We start from the raw sequence: 23,917 nt of genomic DNA on the forward strand, positions 1-23,917 counted from the left end.
TAGTGTAACATCAAGTGGTCTAACATATAGGAAACTAGAGTCCCAGAAAGAGGAATGGGTGCTATAGAGATAATAGCTGAAAAATTTCCAAAACTGGTGAAAACTATAAACTGATGAATGCAAGAACAACAAAGAGCAGATAAAGAAAACATTAAAAAACACATTAAGGTATCCCATAATAAATCAAATTATGAAGATCAAACATAAAGAGAAAAATCTTGAAAGCAGCCAGAGAGGGGGAACACACTAGGTGCTGAGGAACAAAGAATGGCTTCAGACTTTCTGTCTAAAACTGTGCAGGGCAGGGAACAATGGAACAACATTTTAAAATTACTGAGAGAAAAAGAAAACACTGCTAAAGAATTGAACATAAATTTCTAAAATTAAGATGTAATATAAATTGTTTAAAAATCAATACAACATGAGAGCAATTCTTACCAGCAGGAATTTACTATAAGACATATTAGAGGAAATTGTCCGAGCAAAAAAACAAAACAAAACAAAAAGTGATACTAAATAGAAGTTTGGAACCTTCAAAAGAAATCTGGTATACCAGAAATGGTCAGTATGTATAAAAGTAAAAAACACTTCTGTTCCAAGCAAAAATAATAATGTACTATCAGTTTTATAACATATACACAATTAAAATGTATGACAATTGCACACACGCTAGGAAAAGAGAAAGAAAATAATATGTTAAAAGGATCTCATACTATACATGAAGTAGTAAAATTTGAAGATAGACTGTGACAAATTAAAGATTTTACTGTAAACATTACAGCAATCACTAAAATATTAAACAAAAGAGGCAGAGCTAATATGCCAATGGTGAAAAGAGAAACACACACACAAACCTAAACAAGGCATGAAAAGAGGAAAAACTAAAAGATGAAATAAGTAAAACAAACAAAACAAGATGGTAGATTTGAAGTAATGACCATAAATGTAAACAGTCTAAACACTTCAATTAAAAGACAGGTTGTCAGCTGAATAAAAAGCAAGACTCACCACTGTAAGACAAAAAGTTTTTAAAGACTTCATAGATAAAAATTAAAAAATTAGAAAGAATTTCTGTATATCATGCAAAAACTAAAAAGAAAACTAGAGTCACTATATTAATATTAGACAAAGTAGACTTTGAAATAAGGAAGGTGACCAGAAGGATCATCTCATGACAAAAGGATCATTTTATCAAGAGGACAAAACATACATATCTGGTAAGAATGCAAAACGGTACTGGCACTTTAGAAAAGAGTTTGGAAGTTTCTTATAAAGTTAAATATATACTTAACATACACCCCAGCAATCTCACTCCCTTACTCCTAGGTAACTTCTAAAAACATACATACGTACAAAGACTTGTATGTGAATGTGTAAAGCAGCTTTATTTATAAGAGCCAAACATGGAATGCACCCAAATGTCCAGGTGGTGAATGTGTAAAGTGTGGGGTATCCAAACTATGGAATGAACAGACCACTAAGAATAAAAGAGACAAACTATGAATTCAACCATCACATGACAAAATGGATGAAATCTGTAATGAACATTGGTAAGTCAAAGTCATAATTCCATTTACTAAAGTTCTAGAAAAGGTAAAAGTCTAGTGCTCATGGACAGATAAGTGAATGCCATGGGCTGGGAGGAAAGGGAGAAAAAATTAACTGCAAAAAGTTCACTGACACTTTTTCAGGTAATGAAAATGTTACGTATCTTGATTGTGATGGTGGTTACACAACTGTATCTATTTCTCAAAATTCAAACTATACACTTGGTAAATTTCAGCATACGTAAATTGTCACTAGAAATTATTCACTTTCTGTACCGGAAGAGTTAAATTATCTGTCCACATTAAAGATGATGGAGAACAGATGACAGTTAGTGCGGGGGGCGGTGTCGTGATGGGGGGGCGTGGATCAAGCAAAAAAGGGAAAGACTCACAGGCACAGAAAAAGGTGGTGGCGGCTGGGGGGAGGCGGGCATATGGGGACTAAGTGGTAATGGAAAAAGTATAATAAATATTATATATTTAAAAAAACATGGACAATTGGAATGGGAATACACAGGAAGAGTCCGAAGAATCAAAGGCAGCTGGCACTTTGAGGCTCCTTCCACTACCCCTCTCTCAAAGGCCGAGGGAAAAAAGCCACCAGTAATAAAGCGACGGACAGGGATGAAGCCTAGAGACGGGGGCCTAGTTAGCCCCCCGATTATGAGATCCATCCATTTTTCCATCTGTGTCTGTGTTCTGAAGCAGAAGCAGAGACACACAGAAGCAGAGGCAGGTAAAACTCTCGTTAAAGTTGTGAAAAAGACAAAAGCCTCGTGATACTTGAAACTGCCCTAATGAACCAGAGGTTCTCCAAGGAGTTAGCTAAAGCTTTAAAGGAGTTTTATCTGCAGGAAAACCTCTAGTCTGGTACAAGAGGTCTCTGCTGGCTCGACTACTGAGAAACTCCCAGGTTTTACACCTACACTCACACGCAGTGGCCTACTAAGGGCACAGATCTTCCAGCTGGGGAATTCTCTCCTGTAATCCTCAGAGGTGGCCCAGGAAAACAGGCACAGAGAAAGTTTCAGAAATAGGCTACATCTGGGGACACACTGAAATGAGTTAATCAAGTGTGCCAATCCATTCCTAGGGAAGTGAATCAATGAAATGGTGCTCATTGATGTTCTCCTGGTCCAGGAGGATGTAGTAACAGTGCCTGAATCAGTGATAGCTGTTTTGCTTTCTTGTTTCCCTTTTCTTGAACTGGTATTTTAAACCAGCATTATTCAGTTTTCTTTTTTTGCCTTTAGTACTTCACATGAAGTATGTCAGTTATTTTGGCATATTTTCATTTAGCCCATAGAATGAAGCTACATCCCCACCCGAGGGGGATGGACACCAGCCAGCAAATTTTAGCCCTGGGGATGAGAGCCACAGCTCGACACAGCATGTGGAGCAGAGCGGATATGTTTGCGACTGTGGTTATAAAGGGAAGTTTGTACTGCGTTTGGCGAAAGCATTGTCTGAACTCAATGCAGGGAGGAAGGGTGTGTGTGCAGGCTGGGAACAAAGAAATGAATGAATGCTGCTGTCTCCCAAGAACACTATTTCTCTGAGAACTGTTGCCTTACTCCTTTCTGGAGAAAATTTCCCTGTTGCCATTACAACCAAGTGGGTGTTGACAATCAAAGTATTCCATCCCCTCAGTCATACAAACAGAGTCCTGCCCCAGAATTAGACAAAATTGGAAGTTTGAGATGAAAAAGAATCCTTCTGGTGACAAAACTGAACACATGCTCTACAGTGCTGCCAATAATCATGTGTCCAGCTGTGGAACAGAGTTCTGTTTCAAAGAATAAAGCTGACATGCAAAATAATGTAGAGACAGAAATGGTTCAAGTGTCCGGGTGACAAACATTCATCTTCAGATGTGTCCTTGCCCTTTTTTCCTAGCTAGTTGGACCTATTGTCACCTGCAACTACACGAGTCCTGACACCATGCTGTTACAGAAAGTTAAGTAGTCTAGTAGGCTAGTGTGCAGACATACAGCAAATATGGTGGGGGTAATCCCAAAGAATTTGGAAATATCAAGGAACTTGCTCAGCCTCATGAGTCAGCATCAAAGCCACTCTACCACCATGTTTCTCTCGACTGTAACCTAATAGAATATGCCAGCATGTTAAGAAAAAGTGCCCAGTCACAAAAGGAAACCGGGGCACTGTCTGTCCCAGCACTGTATACCTGTGTCTGTAGGTGGGCAGGGATGCCGGGAGGTATAGTCTACTAATTTTAGCACACATACCAGCTTATCTTAGCCTGGTCAATACATCAAATTGCTGTTTCACTCTGCAAAGTTTATTCTAAACATGGAAACATGATCCATTTTTCATGAATCTCAAACACTGGATCTGTCAGTAGATATTCATGTCTTGTACTTCACAAAACTGTCCGATGGGACTCCTTCAATTCCCCAGTTACGCCAGGTTCGCCTACGTCACTCCTGTCCATCTTCCATGAGGGCCAATTCTTCCACATGTGCTCGGATCTCTCGATTCTTTCCCTCCCTGCTTTTGTCTCTTGGATTTTATTCCAATGATTTTTCCATGTGTTACAAGTTCAACTTTTGCCTTAACTACAGAAATATAAATGGCATGAAGACAGGGACCTTATCCATCCTCCTCACTACTATATTTTTTGATGACTAGAACATAGGGGGTACTCAAAAGAATTTGTTGAAAGCAAGAATAAGTGAATAAGAAGTTGGAAATGAATAATCTGTAGGAAGACTTCAATTTCTGAAGTTCTGTAATTCTACTTCAAGAAGATCAGGTACCACAGTGGATTTCTGACTTAGGGTTAGAGGTTTTATCAAACTTTAGTAACACTTTTCTAGATTTATAAATATAATTTTCCCTCATCTTTGACTTTACTTCATAAAAATTCACTTTAAATTTTGAACTTTAGTAAAGATGAAATAAATGACAACAAATGATGCTTACTCTTCTTTCCATCCATATCTGCGTGAATTTTCCGAGCCAAGAATCCACTTTTGTACACGGCAGCATTTGGGTCATGAGGAATGTCCAAGAACGGGTTGGTAGTACTCCCAATACGACTGAGGGTCTTTGGATGTGTTCCATTAGCCTTTTCATCAGTACCTTCTGATGGAGATTTTTTTTTCTCTTCATCATCTCTAAAGGGAGAAAACACAAAGACTGAGTACCTACCATAATATTCAATGAACAAAGTTATTTAGTGTAATAAACTATTGTGTTTTCCAGTGGTTTAGCAGCCTTAGGTAAAAATCATGATAGTAACAGCTGTCATTTACTAAATGAGAGTCTCCTATGTGCCAGGTATTAATGATCTTGACAATCTTGTAAGATGACATTAGTAGTAGCCTGAATTGAGATAAGGAAACAGACTCAGAGTTGAAGTAAGTACTAAAGTTAGAGATCTAATTATTAAAGGAAGACACAGTGAGGATAAGATTGTCAAATGCCTAAAGCCTCTGCTCTTTCCACCTGCTATAGTGCTTTCATGTTCATCTTCTTTCAAACGAGAGGACGTTCTTTGGCAGAGATCATGATCGGACGTTCTTTGGCAGAGATCATGATTTTGATGTTGAGTTTTGGTATCTGCATGGTTTAGCATATCAAGCATACAGAATACAACAAAAAAAATTACAGGTTAAGCCCAATGAATAGCATTGAACTATATCTACAAAATAACCAGGTTAATCTCAAATATCAAAACTACAGGTAAAGCTACCAATGAACGAGTTAGAACGGTGCGCCATGCACAATGCTTTGCCATCTAACAGCTATTGTTTTCCACACCACCACAAAAGTGCGGGGCACTCTATCAGCCATGCTTGAGATTGTAATGTGCATGAAGTATAAGGACAAAATGGGAGTGTAGAAGACAGTTAATAAGCTCTGATCTACTGCTGGAAAACAAAGCACAATAAAAAAAAAAAAAGAGCCCTTGTCTTAGCTTCTATTTTAATTTTCTGAATTAACTCCTGGTTTCATTGTTTATTAAACTTTGATTATTGAATCTTTTTTATTAAAACTTTGTGACAATAACCACCAATAAAATGTATTTAAAACAAACCACAAAGTTAACAATCATCAAAAGTGTTTATTTGGTGATTGAGAAAAATCACCTTTTTTCTCCACTGGTATTTGATAAGTAATTGTGAGATATATTGATAACATGGGACTCTTAGACATTTATATTTTACTTTTACTTTGAGATAATTTTAGATTTACAAAGATAGTACATAGAGTTCCCATATGCCCATCACCCAGTTTCCCCAATGTTAACATCGTATGTAACAACAGTAAAAATTCAAAACAAAGAAATTAACACCACAAAATGATGAATTAAACTTGACTTTATTCTGATTTTACCAGTTTTTTCACTAATATTTCTTCTGTCCCAGGATCCTAGCCATTATCCCACAGATCCTTAGTTCTCATGTCTCCCCTAGTCAGTGACAGTCCGTCAGTCTCTCCTTGTCCTTCATGACCTTGACACTGAAGAGTACTGGTTGGTTATTTTGTAGAATATCCCCAATTTAGGTCTGTTTGCTGTCTTCTCATATTTAGATTACAGCTATATATTTTTAGGAAGGATGTCATAGGTGACATACCTTCTCAGATTTTTTACTACCAGGGATATTTACCTTGATCACTTAGTTAAGGCGGTATCTGACAAGTTTCTACACTGTGAAGTTTATTATTTTTCTTTGTAAATGATTTTAGGGAGATATTTTATGCCTATGAAAATGTCCTCTTTTATTTTAAATTCTTTTTTAAAAAAACACAGTATTTATTTATTTTTAGAGAGGGGGAAGGGAACGAGAAAGAAAGGGAGAGAAACATCAATGTGTAATTAATTGCCTCTCGCATGCCCCCTACTGGGGACCGGCAGCCCAGGCATGTGCCCTGACTGGGAATCGAACCCATGGTTCGCAGGCTGGCACTCAATCCACTGAGCCACACCAGCCAGGGCAGTCTTTCTTTAAACTTCTAACACTAACTTTAGCATTATCAGTGATTCTTGCCTGTGACCATTATTGTTGTGGTGATCTAATGGTGATTTTATTTCCCTCATTTCTCCTACCTTACTAATTGGAACTTTTCTATAGGTATGGACAATGGATATTTAAGTTTTTCTTTGGGTTATAATCAAACAGTATTATTATTTAATTTGTTGCTCAAATCTTTCCAGCTTTGGCCATTGAGCATTATATCAAGTAGGCTGGCCACATAAGGTTATTGAGAACTTAAAATGTGGATAGTCCAAATTCAGATGTGCAGTAAGTGAAAAAATATACAGCAGATTTCAAAAGACTTGGCACAGAAAAATGGAAAATACTTCAGTAATTTTTTTATACTGATTACACATTGAAATGATAATATTCTGGATATACTAGGTTAAATTGAAAAATACATTATAAAATTAATTTTCCCTGTTTCTTTTTACTTTTATAATTTGCCTTCTAAAATTTTTAAATTACATGTGTGGCATGGATTACATTTCTTTTAAACAGGGCTGTCATTGGAAAGGCTTGCATGTTCTATGCCATGGAATACTAAAGCCCAAGTACAACAACAGGACAATAACTGGAGAAATGTTCAACATAGAGCTCAGTAAAACTGACAGTAAGTGAAAGTATTCAATGCTGCAAAACAAGTTTCCTGATATTGTGAAGGTTAATGAAAAGACCTTGTCAGACTCTAGAATAAAAATCTATCCTGGACAGAAATGCAGGCTGGCACCATCTGGTGATGGCTGTCTTTTGGGCTTAAACACACATGGGTGTATGACAGCTGGGACTTCCAGGACGGAAGGAATACCAGGAATAACACTGGAGGGCCTTTTCCTCCCCTGCTAGCAACCCGCCCCCCGAACCCTGCACTCACTTCACTTTTATTCCTGCCCTTCCTCCTACATTTCCTTGGTCCCCAGAACTTTTGCCTGGCTCTATTTGAGACATGGAAGTGGCAGAGGATAGGAATCAATTACATTATACCTGAAGTCAGGTTATTCTTGATGATATCATTGGGGGGTTTTATTATTTTTACAGATATCATAAATGCCAGTGCCTCCCCATCAGGAAGGCTGTTTCCATTGAATATAAAAGCAGATATAAATTAATACAAAATACTGATAAAAATAATTCCATAAATCAACTTAACTCATTTCTATAGAAAACAGTCCATTAACTAGGGCTTTCCCATGTACCCTGACCCACTGAAACATTTCTCAGAGTGACAATACAAAGGATTTTGTTAAAGTAAAATAGAGGGGATTCGAAGGGCTCTCTGTCTTGACTGTGAAAAGAAATGATTCATACATGAATATTTTGTACATTTCAAAAGATTCCTAGTGGAGTACAGCCTACTGAGGTTCCAGACATCTCAACACCTTACAACCTACGAAATTCCCCCAAATGTCCCTCGCATCAATCTGTTCTCTTGGTGATCAAGTGTATCATTCCGTGGGTAGTCCAAGTCCACTACATCATGATGCAGTTGACTTCCAGAAAGGCAAGAGCTCTGGTGCTGGCTGTGGGTAACTTTTCTTCTTCTCTGTTCTTTCTAAAGGGCAACTATAAATCACGAATTTCCCACATTCTGCCTTACTCATGACAGGTGCTTTCATTTTTAAAAGAAAAAAATTAGATAAGGAAGCATACAAATCCACTGGAATCTTATATTTCACTGAAATTCCACAAAAATGAAAAGCAACTGCCTCCTACAATTCATGACAGCTGAATACTGTTACATGACCCAGCCACTGGGCAGACTATGAAATATGCCACTTGGCAAGTCTCATTAAAGTGGGTTTTCGGCTAGCACCACACTTGCAAATTAAGTTATCTTGAAGGCCCTGTTATGTGGAATTCAACTATGGAAAATAAACTTGTGGCCTTTTGTGTGTGAGAGGTGTCAGGGTGGGAAATAACAGTTAAAAAGAAACACTGTATAGATCCGAGCTGAAATATTACTCAACCTGCAAAATCATCACTAGGAATGTGATATCAGAGTTGGACAATGAAGTTCAAGTTCAGCAGGCACTTCCAGCATTCACATTTTTATGTACATTTCCTTTTTTTTTTTACTGTAGTAAAATAACATAAAATTTATTTTAACCATTTTTAAATATGTACAGTTCTGTGGCATTAAGTACATTCACGTTGTTGTGAAATCAATACTACCAACCATCTCCAGAACTTTTCTTCATCCCGAACTAAAATTCTATACCCATTAAATACAATTTCTTATTCCCTTCTCCCTCAGCCACTGGCAATAACTATCCCACTCTGCCTCTGTGAAGTTGACTACTCTAGGTCCCTCAAATAAGCAGAATCTTACATTATCTATGATGGACCCGTTTCACTTAGCATAATGTCCTAAGGGTTCATCCATCCATCCGTTAAGGAACACTTGGGTTGCTTCCACCTTTTTGCTACTGTGACTAATGCTGCTATAAACATAGGTATACAAATCTTTTTGAGTCTTTGCTTTCAGTTCTTTTGGGGATATGCCCAGAACACATGCTAATTCTTTTTAAAACTTTTTGAGGAACCACCATGTTGTTTTTTTTTTTTTGGTAGAGTCTACAGGGTTCTCTATGTACACTATCATGTCATCTGCAAACAATGATAGTTTTACTTCCTCCTTTCCTATTTGGATGCCTTTTATCTCTTTCTCTTGTCTGACCGCTGTGGCTAGGACTTCCAATACGATGTTGAAAAGAAGCGGTGAGAGCGGACATCCTTGTCGTGTTCCCGATCTTAGTGGGAAAGCCTTTAGCTTTTGCCCGTTGAGTATGATGTTGGCTGTAGGTTTTTCATATATGGCCTTTATTACATTGAGAATTGCCCCACTTATTCCCATTTTGCTGAGTGTTTTGATCATAAATGGGTGCTGTACCTTATTGAATGTTTTTTTCTGCATCTATCGAGATGATCATGTGGTTTTTGTCTTTTCTTTTATTTATGTGATGTATTACATTTATTGACTTGCATATATTGAACCATCCCTGCATCTCTGGGATGAATCCCACTTGATTGTGGTAGATAATCTTTTTAATGTATTGCTGGATGCGGTTTGCCAATATTTTCTTGAGGATTTTAGCATCTATGTTCATCAGCGAAATTGGCCTGTAGTTTTCTTTCTTTGTAAGGTCTTTATCTGGTTTTGGGATTAGGGTGATGCTGGCCTCATAGAAAGAATTTGGGAGTCTTCCCTCTTCTTGGCTCTTTTGGAATAGTCTGAGAAGGACAGGGGTTAGCTCTTCCTTAAATGTTTTGTAAAATTCTCCTGGGAAACCGTCTGGCCCTGGGCTTTTTTGTGCCCGGAGTTTCTTGATGACTGCTTCAATTTCCCCAGCTGTTATCAGTCTGTTCAAGCTTTCTGTTTCTTCCTCCTTCAGTGCTGAAAGATTATACTTTTCTAAAAATTTGTCCATTTCTTCAAGGTTTTCAAATTTCTTGGCATATATCGTTCATAGTAGTTTCTGACGATCCTTTGTATTTATGTGGTATCAGTTGTTATTTCTCCTCTTTCATTTCTGATATTATTAATTTGGGTCCTCTCCCTTTTTTTCTTGATGAGTCTGCTTAAAGGCTTGTCAATTTTATTTATCTTTTCAAAGAACCAGTTTCTGGATTGGTTGATCCTTTGAATTGTTCTTTTCGTCTCTATGTCATTCAGTTCTGTTCTAATCTTGACTATTTCCTTCCTTCTACTTGCTCTGGGATTTATTTGTTGTTCTTTCTCCAATTCTTGAAGTTGTAGTGTTAGGTCTTTTATTTGAAATGTTTCTATCTTTTTTAGGTAAGCCTGTATTGCTATGAACTTCCCTCTCAGGACTGCCTTTGCTGTGTCCCATAAATTTTGGACTGTTGTCTGTTCATTTTCATTTATTTCCAGAAATTTTTTGATTTCTTCTCTTATCTCATTATTGACCGATTCATTGTTTAATAGTCTACTGTTCAGTCTCCATGAGTCTGCAAGTTTTTGAAGTTTCTCTTTGAGGTTGATTTCCAGTTTCAAGCCCTTGTGGTCCGAGAAAAAGTTTGGTATTATTTCAATTTTCCTGAATTTGCTGAGGTTTGCTTTGTGTCCTATCATGTGGTCTATCTTTGAAAAACTGCCATGAGTATTTGAAAAGAATGTGTATTTTCCTTCTTTGGGATGTAAGGTTCTATATATGTCAGTTAAGTCTCTTTGATTCAGTATGTCATTCAGCGCCACAATATGTTTATTAATGTTTTGTTTGGAAGATCTGTCCATTTTTTCACAGTGGGGTGTTGAAATCCCCTACTATCAGTGTGTTGCTGTCTATATCTTTTTTGAAGTCGTCCAACAATTTCCTTATATACTTGGGGGCTCCTATATTGGGTGCATATAAGTTTACAATGTTGATGTCTTCTTGATAGATTCTTCCTTTAAGTATTATAAAGTGCCCCTCTGGGTCTCTTTTTATGGCCTTTGTTTTGAAATCTACTTTGTCTGATACAAGTATGGCAACCTCGGCCTTTTTCTCTTGCCCATTTGCTTGGAATATTTTTTTCCATCCCTTTACTTTCAATCTGTGTAGGTCTCTTGCTCTGAGGTGGGTCTCTTGTAGGCAGCATATGTGTGGGTCATGTTTTCTTATCCATTCAGCTACCCTGTGTCTTTTGATTGGGGCATTTAGTCCATTCAAGTTGAGAGATATTACTGATAGAAACTTACTCATCTTTTCTCTTTGTACCTGTGTTCCCCTCTCTCTCATTCTTTTCCTTCATTTTCTTAAACCAGTCCCCTTAGCATATCTTGGAGTGCTGGTTTGGTAGAGAGGTATTCTTTTAGACTTCCCTTGTCTGGGAAGCTCCTTATTTCCCCTTCTATTTTAATTGAGAGCCTTGCTGGGTAGAGCAGCTTTGGCTGTAGGCCCTTGCTTTTCATGACTTGGAATATATGTTGCCATTCCCTTCTGGCTTGTTGTGTTTCTGTTGAGAAGTCAGCTCCTAGGCGGGGACCCCTTGTATGTTACTTTCTCCTTCTCCCTTGCTGCCTTGAGGATTCTCTCTTTGTCTTTGATAGTTGCCATTTTAATGATGATGTGTCTTGGAGTGGACCTCCTCGAGTCCCTCTTAAGTGGGGTCCTCTGTGCCTCCTGGCTCCATGAGAGTCTTTCTCTCCTCAAATTAGGGAAATTTTCCATCATTACTTTTTCGAGGAGCTTCTCTATCCCTTGCTCCTCTTCTTCTCCTTCTGGTATCCCTATTATACGGATGTTATTGCGTTTCAGGTTGTCCTGCATTTCCCTAAATGCCTCTTCCTTCTTTTTGAGTCTTTTTTCATTTCTTGTTCTTTCTGGGAGCTTTTTTCTACCTTATCCTCCATCTTACTGATTTGATCCTCAGCTTCATCCAGCCTGCTTTGGATTCCTTCCACTGTGTTCTTCAATTCAGAAATGGTATTCTTCATATCCTGTGTCTTCTTGATAGTTTCTGTGTCCTTTTCCAGGTTGATATAGTTTGTTGTAAGATCCTGAGAGTTTCTCTGCAGTTTCTCATAGTTATCTTTGAGCTGGTTGAGCTCATCAAGCTTCCTTAGAACCATTGTTTTGAATTCAGTATCTGATAGTTCCCTTGCCTCTATTTCATTTAGCTCTCTCTGTGGGGAGACCCCTTTTCCACTAATTTGGGGGGAACTTCTTTTTCTTTCCATTTTTGTGAGAGTCTGTTAAGTTCTTTCTTTATTTTCGCTTCTGCTTTAATTGGGCCATCCAGATTTCCTGACTTTGTGTATTAAACTTCTATGGTAGTAGGTGGATCTATCTATCTATCTATCTATCTATCTATCTATCTATCTATCTATTCCTTTACTTTTCTTTCTGGGCCTGCCTCTGATGATGTCAGTTGTTGACCCTATATGACCTTGGGTCGTTCGTTTGAGCCTTCCAGGAGTCTACTGTCTGTGTCTGACTCCTGCTTTGGGCAGCTCTGTGACCCCTTCGGCCAGGGATGGACTAATCACGCTGCACTTTCACGCCGGCTCCTTGAGCGCCCTCCCGGCTCAGCAGGATCCCCGGCCCGTCTGGGCTTGTGCGTGCTTGCCCCAGCCCAGGGGGCTTATTCGCGACCTCGCTTACTCGTCTGGCCCCCCTGGCTGGCGGGCACCCCGGCACTGGTCAGTTTGGGGTCTTCTATTGTGTGCTTTCCCTGCTTTTGGCTCTTTGGGTGCGTTGCTTGCCCTCGCCAAATAGAGACTACGGAAATGGGAGGAAGTCAGCTCCAGGACTCTCCGGTTTATCCTGTCTCTGGTCTCTTCTCCAGGAGCTCTGGGCAGCTCTGTGACCCCTTCCGCCGGGATCTACTAATTCTATGAGCCGCTCCACAATCGCGGTCCCCGGGGGTCAATTTATGCCTGCCCTTGCCGCTCTGCGCACTTCCTCGCAGGCCATATCAGTGCCAACCTGTGGGAGGCCTTGCCAGCCTGCGCGAGCTCTCGCCAGCCTGCGCGGGTCCACACACATGCTCGCCAACCCTTGCCAGCCACTAGGCGCAAGTGTGCGCGCCTGCACTGGGTGGTTTTGGGGTGTCTGTTGTGTGCTTTCCGGCTTTTGGCTCTTTGGGGGTGTGGCCTCTTCCCGCACAATGGAGACTACGGAAAGGAGGAGTTGGGACTCCCCCGTTCCTCCTCCCATTATTTCCCCAACACCTCCGTTTCCAGTCTCTCCTCAGGGGTCTCTGGGCAGTTCTGTGACCCCTTGGGCCAAGGATCCACCCCCTGTGCGGACTGCGTTTCAATCGCAGGCAGTCTGGTTCATGCGCGCCCCGCTTCTGCCTCTTTGGGGTCGCGCCTTTCCAGCCCACAATGGAGAGAACCGAACGGGGAGGGAGGCGGGACTCCCCTGTTCCTCCTCCTGTTCTTTCCCCAACGCCTCCGTCCCCAGTCTCTCCTCAAGGCTCCCCCAGCCAGTCTGCACTCAGCCCCGCAGCTCACATGCATGCAAGCTGTATGCGGAGGGCACAAAAGGCAGGTTAATTGATTCCCTTATGCCTGAGTGAGATGGTAGCTGCCGAGTTGGGGGTGCGTTATCACCGGGGCTTGACCGGCCGCAGTGTCAGTTCTCTTCACAAAGTTTTCCTCACCAGTCTTTTCCCAGGCACCAGCCCACCCTGCTGCCGCCTCTACCCAGAGATCAAGGAAGGCGGCTGCCACCGCAATTTTTGCGTTTGCCCTTTAAATGTCTCTTTCCATCCCCAGCCACCTGTCTCTGGCAGAGAGCGCCCCTAAGCTTTTCGGGGTTGCGTTTTGTCTGTATTTTCTTGGTTTTAGCTGCTGTAGTTTAGAGGTCCCTGTTTATGATTCAGACCCCGTTCTCGGGGGGAGCTAACTGGCCGTTTCAATGTCCCTCTAAGTGCTAGTGCCCATGGGCACCCAGCCCACCCTCTCGAGCCTCCACCACACTTCTCACCCGTTGGGATGTGTGAGAGTCAAATCCACTGTCTGTCTGTGGCTCCAAGGCTCCTCTCCCACTATCGTTCCATTGTTTTCCAGGTGATTACTCCACTATTTAGTTGCAATTCCAGTTTGGTCTTGGGGGAGGAGGTCAGCGTGACTCCCATTCACTCCTCCGCCATCTTTTTTTCTGAATGTATTTCTAATGTTTGTTTTCTATAGGTAAGGAGGTAAGGTATTTTTCTCCTCTGACTTCTTTCAGAAATTTTTTTCTTTTCTTTTTTTCAGTTTGTATATAATCTGCCTAGGTTCAGTTTTTCTTTTCTTTTCTTTTTGTAGTTTTTTGTAGTTGTTTTTTATACCTGTAGTTTTTATCCTGCTTGGTGATCTGAGTTTCTTGGGTCTGTGGTGTGATGTCTAACATTAACTTGGGGAAAATTCTGAGTCATAGTTGCTTCAAATATTTCCTTTCTCACTTCCTGATATTCTCATTATATGTATGTTACACCTTTTGTAGTTGTCCCACAGTTCTCCGGCATTTCATTCCAAATCCTCATCCCTGGCATTTTTCTTTTTGCTTTTCCATTTTTAAATTTCTATTGACATATTCTTTAAACTTTTATTTTTCAATTATAGTTTATATTAAATACTGTCTTGTATTAGTTTCAGGTATACAGCATAATGGTTAGACAATGAAATACTTTACAAAGTGTCCCCCATCCCAGTATTTCCAGTACCCACCTGGCACCATTCAAAATTATTACAATATTATCGACTATATTCCCTACACTATACTTTACATCTCTGTGACTATTTTGTAACTACCAATTTATACTTCTTAACCTCTTCACCTTTCTCACCCTGTCCCCCAAGTCCCCTCCCCTCTGGTGACCACCAGTCTGTTCTCTCTGTATCTATGAGTCTGCTTCAACTTGATTTATTCGTTTCTTTTGTTCTTTAGATTTCACATGTAAATGAAATCATATGGTATTTGTCTTTCTCTAACATATTTCACTTAATATAATCCCTTCATGGTCCATCCATGCTGTCACAAATGGTAAGATTTCGTTCTTTTTATGGCTAATACTCCACTGTATAAACGTATCACAACTTTTTTATCCATTCTATTGGTGGGTACCTGGGTTGCTTCTATTTCTTGGTTAGTGTAAATACTGCTGCAATGAACATAGGGGTGCATTTAGTATTCTTTCAAATTAGTGTTTTAGGTTCTTTGGTGTTTACCCAGCTTTATTTTTAATTTTTTGAGGAGCCTCCATACTGCAGTGGCTGCATCGGTCTGCATTCTTCCCAGCATTGTACGAGGGTTCCCTTTTCACCACATCTTCCTGACACTTGTTTGTTGATTCACTGATGATAGTCATTCTCATAGGTATAAAGCGGTATTTCATTGTGGTTTTAATTTTCATTTCTCTGATGATTAGTGAAGTTGAGCATCTTTTCATATGTCTGTTGACATATTCTTAAGCTCAAAGAGTCCCTTCTCAGATGTGTCCAGTCTACCAATGAGCCCATCAAAAGCACTCTTCACTTCTGTTACAGTGTTTTTGATCTCTAGCATTTCTTTTTTAATTCTTTCTTAGAATTTCCATTTGCTTGCTTACATTGCCCATCTGTTCTTTCATGCTGTCCACTGTATTCACTAGAGTACTTGGCATATTAATCACAGTTGTTTTAAATTTCTGGTCTGATAATTTCAAATCCATGCTATATATGTGTCTGGTTCTGATGATTGCTCTCTCTCTCCAAACCATGTTTATTACCTTTTAGTAGCCTTATAATTTTCTCTTGATAGTCAGAGACAATGTACTGAGCAGAAGGAACCGCCATAAGCAGGCTGTTAGTAATGTGGTACCAGGGCAGGGGAGGGGGTCCATTCTACAGTTCTGTGATTTGCTCTCAGTCTTTAGTGAGCCTGTGCTACCAAACTGTGAACTTCACATCAACTCAGTCCCTGCACCACCTGCCGCCCTTAGCATCAAGCAGAGTATTCTCTCCCGTCTGCTTCACTGTGGCAAACCCAGTGGGTCAGGCTTCTCTCTGCTGCTCTAATTCTGGTTTCTCAGTCCATATTCAAGTCAGGTGGGCTGAGCTCAGCAGGCTTGGCAGTCACTCAGATCCCCACTGCATTCTCCAATCTAACTTTCCTAGGGCACCTTGCACTTGGGGCTACAGAGCAAATATTTGACTTCCTTTGATTCAGTACTCTTCTAGCCAGAATATTAAAGACGGGAGTGGGGGTATGAATCAGATACCAGACTCCATCTTGAACCTCCAAATATCACCATGATCATGATAAATTCATTTCTTAATCTTACAACCACCTTAAAAAGGTAGATATCACCATCTCAATGAAAAATCAAGGTTCAGACCGGTGCACCTCTCATGGTAAGTGGCTAACAGGCCTCTTTGGGCTGTTCACAAGCTATGCTGATTCACAGGCGCAATGAATCTTTATGGAATGACAGTAAGAGGGTGATGGAATATAGGGATTGTCATGCAACTCTGTAAACTGACCAAAAACCGTGAAAATTGCACACTTATATGGGTGAATTTTGTGGTATGTAAATTATACCTCAATAAACCTGTTTGTAAAAAAAATAAACATAGTGGTTGAGTGTAGGAATAGAACACTAACTTGAATATCATTGTGATATTGTGATCAGGTGATTATTGGAAAACAAAGTGAAGAATAAACTTACTAAAAATATGCTCACTTGTCACGGGGTTTTTATTATATCATATCATATTATGCCATAAGGCAGAATTATTTTAAAATGAATCTGCCTTTGACACTTACCAAAAATAAAAAAATAAAAAGATTATGTAAATTTTAAAATTCTGGTGAAAACACATTTTCATTATAGAGTTCTGAGGAAATACATTTTATTTTCTGAAAATACCTTATTCTGACACAGGCATCTTAAGTGTAAAACACAGAATATGCTTTATGAAAAATGTCAAGTTCCATCATTAGCCATTTAACACCAAGAAGGAGGCTGCCAGATGTGAGGAGTAAACAGGCTAGTAACTTGGCTTTCTGAAATAAAGGATCTGACTGTATGTACAAGGACTGTAGCATACTTTCCAAACTAAGAAACACTTCACTGTAGATCCTAAGATATTTTAAAAGTTGTAGGAAAAGTTGTTGGGGGTGTCAAGCTAGAGATTCCATGTTTCCAAAAGATCTACTAGGGAATCTTTAATAGGCAACTAAAAATAATTTCCTCCAGTATTATTGATAGGTGAACTTTTCTTACCTCTGAAAATGCATATATGTGTATATATCACAATGTACACATAGGAAATGCTCAATGAAATCCAAACAACTACTGTCTAACATATTCAAGCTTCATTTAGAAATTATATTTATTATATTTTCTTCTTGTGTCATTCTTCAACAAAAATCAGAGGCTTAGCAATGGTTAAGATATAAAATTCTAAATCATCAGCATATTGGGAAAAACCCCCATTTTCTTATATCCCGGCCTCCATAATTCATTGCACCTCAGTGATTCTGAAGTTGTTTGGGCCCTGACTGGTGTGGCTCAGTAGGTTGGGCATCGTCCCGCAGACTGAGAGGTTGCGAGTTTGATTCCCAGTCAGGGCACATGCTGGGTTGCATGTTCAGTCCCTGGTTGGGGGTAGGCTAGGGGCAACCAACTGATGCTTCTCTTGCACATCGATGTTTCTCTCCCTTTCTTTCTCCCTCTGTGTAACAATAAGTAAACAAAACCTTTAAAAAATTGCTTTGGGACAAGTAGGCTACTAACATTGTAATTCCATCTGCTCAACCAACCTGTCTGCTCTGCATATTTTGAAGTTAAAGATAATGTGAAGCAAAGATAACATTTATGAATTATATTACTTTAATCATCATCTTTGTGGATATTAAAACTGTTATAACAATAAAATCCTTAAAAATTCTAAGGATCCATTGCAGTGTAAGCTTTGAGATGCCACTTACACGGAAAGCAGACTTTTAAAAACTTACTCTCTTAAAGCTAAGAATTGGATGGCAAATTCTTTTCAGTTACTTATATACCTGAGTTCAGTGTATTTGAGATGGCTGAGAAAAACAGGTACTTAGAGATTAAACATTAAGTGTGAGGTATGATTCAGACTCTTTTTTTTAAAAAAAAATCCTTACCCAGGGCATGATTGGGATTCTTAATAAAATTATATTTCATAAACCTATGTGAGATAATCTCCCTTAATTCTGAACCCTGAAATCTTTCTTCCTTTAGAACCCAAATCCAGGAGATGGACCCATGTTCAATATCATTTTTAGCTAACAAATTTTTAAGTGATATCAATTCTTTAGCTCAAAATCTCCTTCAAGTTAATGATCATTTTTTCATAATTAGGGAATTTCTGTTTTTCTTTCCTTATCTAATAGTCAATGCATTTCACTGAATTTAAACCAGATCAAACCAATAATATTCTTTACACATACACTACACTTATATCGAGATCTACCCTTACTTAATATTCATATAGATTGTCTCCTAAATTTGTCCTCTAAATTTGTGCATTCCATCTAATATTAACACTAGAATTATTTTACCAAGATCTACTCTACAAGTATAGCAACGACGGTGGGATTGTTAAATATTATTCTATTTTTTAAGTATTTCAATGAGGCACAATGCATACCTAGAAAACATTTTAATAAGATGAGCATCTCAAATAAAGATGAAATTTTATTAATTGTTTATAGTCAAATATTTCACAGTTTTATTAATTTTTTTCATGGCTAGTTCTTTTTTTTTAACTAATAACTCTTAACTCCAGTCCTCCTACCTCTTTGCCCACACACTAAGGTTTTTCTTTATATATTTATTGTATTTGCTATACCTACAATCATTGCTGAACTTATTAGCAATTTCTTTTTGTCATAGTTTTTTAGTAGTAATTATCAACCTACAGGTGGCTATCTGTAAGTTTAAAATGAGAATTAAAAATAATTCATTCCTGATTAAGAATTTTATATATCTAGATTCACCAGGGCATTAGGATAATAAAATTATTTAACAGAATAGCTCATTTTAAAATGAATTACCATGATTTATCTTCTTTCATGGAAATAAAGTACTTTTAGCTCAAGGTAAAAAGATATTTTAAAATAAGACAAAGCAGCACTGTTTTCTTTAGGGTACAAGTTCAAATATAAAGTATAGATAGAAAATACCAATTTTCCTTCCTGGAGGGCTCTGATGTTGGCAAATAAAAAACGAAGGAGAATTATAGCAAAGAGAATATGATGAAGAAAACTTAAAGGCAAAGCAATAAATTACATTCATAAGCTAAAGGTGGCTCATCTAAATCAGCCCAAGTTGAAAGAAAAACTTGCCTGGAACTGAAACTATCTATTGAGATGGCCATTCTCTATAGAGCAACAATTGTGACTGCATTTCAATTGATATGTACTATTACCTAAAATAAAATTAGAGTCAACTCTGAGTTATATAAAATATGAAAAAGGACTAAGTAACTAAAGTATAAGTTGTCAAGGGTTCCTTTTTTTTGGAAAAAGTTTTTTTTTTCAGAGACTGTGTAGCAAAGGGATTCTGGAAGCAGTTGTCATTTTCAGATCCAAACTGTTGGATCTGATAAAGAATTAAAGTGCCATGTGAAATAACAACTACTAGTAATTCCATTGCCTTTAATTATCATTCTCCAATAATACACAGACTACAAATACACACAGGCACACACTCTCACACCCTCAGGCAGCAATGCATAAAGTAATGATAAAGAAGAGGGAGGAAATGTTTGGAGAGCTTTCTCTACTCCCCAAAAATCAGCCAATAAATGGACAGCATTGTTTTCCTGAAAAGACCAGCCATAAGGAAAGTCTGCAACAGAAAAAAAGATAAAAGAAAATAAACAATGAACTGCTGTCATTTAAAACCACACTTTTCAAAGCTCTGGGCTTTCATAACACATGATCTGAAAGACAAAGATCCCAAAGCTCCACCTCCTCACCTAACAAACCAGGACAGTTTGATATGGGAGGGCAAACAGAAAATAATTTAATTTAGGAGTAAAGGTGATAAAGATTTTAAACTGCTCTTGTAAAATGAGTTATAGGGTAATATAAAATAGCAAAGATTATTCCATGATGCAGTGTTGTAAAAATGCTTATTCAGAGTTAAAGAGAACAACTGTGTATCAGGAGAAGCAAAGCAAATGCTGCTGTGACCCGGCCCTAGAGGGAAGCGGCAGAGTGAGGGGGGAGCCGGGACGTACCTGACTTAGAGCTGGTTTTATTGTTCTCAATCGGAGTGAGGCTGGGCACATACATTTTTAATATTTTTAAAAACCAAGGAAAGAAAGATTTATTGCAATTCCTAAATAGTGTTGTTCAATAACAGTAATAAATAAGACCATTAATTTTCCTCACAATACTGCACTTATTTTCCCTTTTCTGTTGTTATAGTCTTTGAAGATCCTCATGTAGCTCTATTTTAAACTAGATTGTTTAACGTAAGTTTTAAGCTTTATGTTAAGCTCCTATATTTACTGCCACTCACCTCACCTTGTCCTAGCCCAGTCAGAGAGAAACCACTCCTTACCTTTTATTTCATCATTTGTATTAAACTGTAGAATTTATTAAGGCCAGGGAACCTGCCTCAATGCCTTACATACTTTTGTTCTCTCCAAATTTCCAGCCAAAGTACCTCAACAGATAGATGCTTTATGAATAATGAATAACTCAGCAAAGGTCTGAGGAGGAAATGGTAATTGTCCTGCAAGAGGGAGCTGAGAAAGGTCCGCAATGCGGTTTAGCTAATTGCACTCTTCACTACAATTGTTATGTTTTATGTTTTCCTTCCCACCCACCCTCACACTGTGTCCTGCTTGGGCAGAGAGCCTGTCTTCTTCATCCTTGTATCTAGGGCACTGCACTGGGCTAGGCACAGAAGCAGCTGCTTATTTAAAGGCTGTGGAATAGTTGAATGACAGGTCTTAGTTACCTAACTTGCCTGGGGAGAGAATACTAGTAATTCTAGGAGCATTTAATGAGACTAAAAATTTAATATAAAACTCTCTTAATTCTCATCAAAAGCTGGCATAGAGACTTTCCGACATGATGGCTGCCCAGCAGACTTTGTGAGGATGTGGCTACAGAGGAGCGCGGCCACGTGTGCTGCCACGGGCTCCCGGGGAACACGCCCCGACTTTGCCACTGCACTCACTGTAGCTTTTGACCTGTTAATGCACACTTCTTGAGTTCATTTTCTTCATATAGGAAATGAGAACACTGAACTGAAGTAGTACTTTTCAAAAAAATTTTTTTAGGTACAGATACCTTTAAAAAGAGAAATATTAAGTAGGACTCCAAATACGTATTTTAAAAAGACAGCAGTGGAGCTGCTTTGGTCAGTTAAAGGTGGATGCTTGTGGGCGGCAGAAATGAGTGAGTCCCAGTGACCTTCCGCTTCCCCTTGTGCACATGGATGCCCCAGCCCTCGACTGCCTAGGGCTCCATGGACACCTGTTAGAAAACCAATGAACTAAAAACCTCTGAGGTCCCTCCAGTTACAACACTCCATGATTTTCTAATTTGATTTCTTCTAAGGTTCTAAATCAACATCAAGACATCTCCCCTGCAAGTATACATTGTCCTCCAAATTTTGTAGCATCATCTTTGTAGTTGTGCTGGAATTCAAACCCCAATCTATCTGACTTTGGGATCTGGGCTCTGGAACACGATGCTCTGTTGACTTGACAAGATGATGACAAGAAGATTCCAGCTCTTGGGTAAACTCCCACTTCCCCATGTGTGGCTAGGGCCCAACATCAAGCTTTCTTGCACCAAATTGCCACTATACAGAAATATAAATAAAGACTACTGTAACAAATTCAACAGTGTGAATGTTTATCATTATTTCATTTTTATTAATTTTCTCTAGAATAAATTCTGTATAGGTCAGGATATGTTTTTACTATTTAAGCAAGTTTCTAAGTATATTATTCAACATTATAAAATGTTTCTAGGAAACCCACTTTCATTAAAGAGAGAAAAGTCCAAAACTGATAACTTCGGATCTCAGATCATGAATTCTATTAATTTTAATGTTTTGCTTGAAATGATACATCGTCTTTAAGTGAATCTCATGTTATCTATACATACAGACACCTAAGCCATCACATCACTTGTAAATATTAAAGTCTCAACGTAATTTTTGAATCCATAATTTAAAATAGGACCATAGGACTTACAATTAGTGGAAACAATTCAAGTGGTATTGATATTTTCTATTCTTTCTAGCCTATTACATGTGAGATGTAGTCAATTGCTAAATCACCCCCAATGCGCATATGAAAGAATAGGACTCCCCCCATTATGATTCTGTAAACCAGATTGCTACATTAGGCCACACAATAGACAAGCATTTATGAATACTTAATATGAGTAAAAATCAAAAACAAAATTCACATATAGTTCTAATTTTAAAACTTATTAGACCTAACTTCTGACTTCATTAAAAATTTAGTGAAGATTCTTTCTTAATAATTTTTTAAAGATTAAATCCTTAACTTCTACATTGATCAGAGAAAATTTAACAAGAGTGGTATCATTGGTCTACATAGAGTTATGTGTAATTAATCTGGAATAGTATTTCTAAAAGTGTGTACCATGAAACACTATGTTTTATTGTCAAATAGGTTCAGAAAACATTTCAATGTATTCCTCTCTTGGAGATCAACAACTTATATTGGCATTGCACATGCCTCTAGAAGTTGGAGAGTTAAATTTTTTTAGCTTATTTTATCATTTCTCAAGCTTATCTATCAATATCCCTGTATATTTACTATCATAGGAAAATAGGATTAGAAACCATGATCTATGGTGATGGGACAGAGAGAATTAAAGTAAGTGGATAGTACCAGAATCATTTGTATTGGACTTTGGAATGTATGTACTTTTACCAGATTTTCTTCTAAACTGCTATTTTTAAAAGGATACACTAAAAAGAAAATTAATTGCCTAGAGGCATAACAACCAGATTAAAAGCAGAAAAGGAGCATGCTGTGTACCAAGAAAAAGACATGGGACACTTAAGGTTTCACACAAAGTAGGTAAGATACTAGTGTGAAATGAGAACTGTCCATGCACATTTAATCCTCCTCTAGGATAACCTCTCAGGCATCTGGGAAGACAATAAGAAAGGGCAAGTAGATCATTTATGTATTGAGAGGCTGACTTCAGCATACTTACGCGGCCCATTCAAGCTTCTCATTCTTGATTGAGTTGTATAGAGCCTGAAAAGAGAGAAAACAAGATGGAATTATTCTCTTCATTCTGTTCTACATTTTGAATTCAGACAATGACCAAAGCCAAAAGCTTGAGGGATTCAGCAGGCAACTCCCCAGCCTCGGGCTGGTCTTCCTCTGCGGAGGTGAGGAATACAAGCGTGAGGCCAGTGAGCACAGGACAAGGAGTATTTTGCAAAACAGATTTTTCACAATGTAAAAAAAAAGTCTTTTATAAGTAAAATACTACATTTTACCACAGTTAAACCTTAGTATAATACTTATATCTTATTTAGGATATGATTAAAATTAGACTATGTACTCTACTTTTCTTATGGTCTTGTAGTTTCACTAGTTTAGATATTGGTGTACTCACACCTTTTTCATTAATGGAATAAATATAACTATTTTCACAACAACTTAATAAGATAATGCAGGAGGACTAGAGACAGATTATTAAAAAAAAGGAATCTCAGAATAATTTCAGAGTTTCTATACCAATGACTGAAGCAGCTTTCATTGGCCTACCTTTATGATTCTCCTTTGCAGTTGGTGCGGCACTGGTGTGTGCAGGCTGGTGAGGGAGCAGCAAGAAGCTTCTATGGAGCTTTGGTCACAATAACAACAGAGGCGGCCTAAGACTGTCTCCCTGGGTCTCCCAGCTCTGG

At 38.4% G+C, this 23,917-nt stretch overlaps 1 protein-coding gene across 7 annotated transcripts in view; it reads right to left on the minus strand.

Moving 5' to 3' along the window:
* Positions 1–23,917, minus strand: part of PSD3 (pleckstrin and Sec7 domain containing 3) — a 493,623-nt gene that overhangs the window by 68,659 nt on the left and 401,047 nt on the right. For all 7 annotated transcript variants that reach the window (XM_054565912.1, XM_054565914.1, XM_054565915.1 and 4 more), the window contains 2 exons: positions 23,215–23,258; positions 4,491–4,684 (listed from right to left, as the gene is read on the minus strand). In XM_054565912.1, the coding sequence (XP_054421887.1) occupies positions 4,491–4,684; positions 23,215–23,258 (238 nt within the window). The remainder of the gene's footprint in view (positions 1–4,490; positions 4,685–23,214; positions 23,259–23,917) is intronic.

Source organism: Pteronotus mesoamericanus, unplaced genomic scaffold (genome assembly GCF_021234165.1).
Source record: "Pteronotus mesoamericanus isolate MK-2021 breed Mesoamerican mustached bat unplaced genomic scaffold, CSHL_Meso_final contig_169, whole genome shotgun sequence".
Taxonomy (NCBI): domain Eukaryota; kingdom Metazoa; phylum Chordata; class Mammalia; order Chiroptera; family Mormoopidae; genus Pteronotus; species Pteronotus mesoamericanus.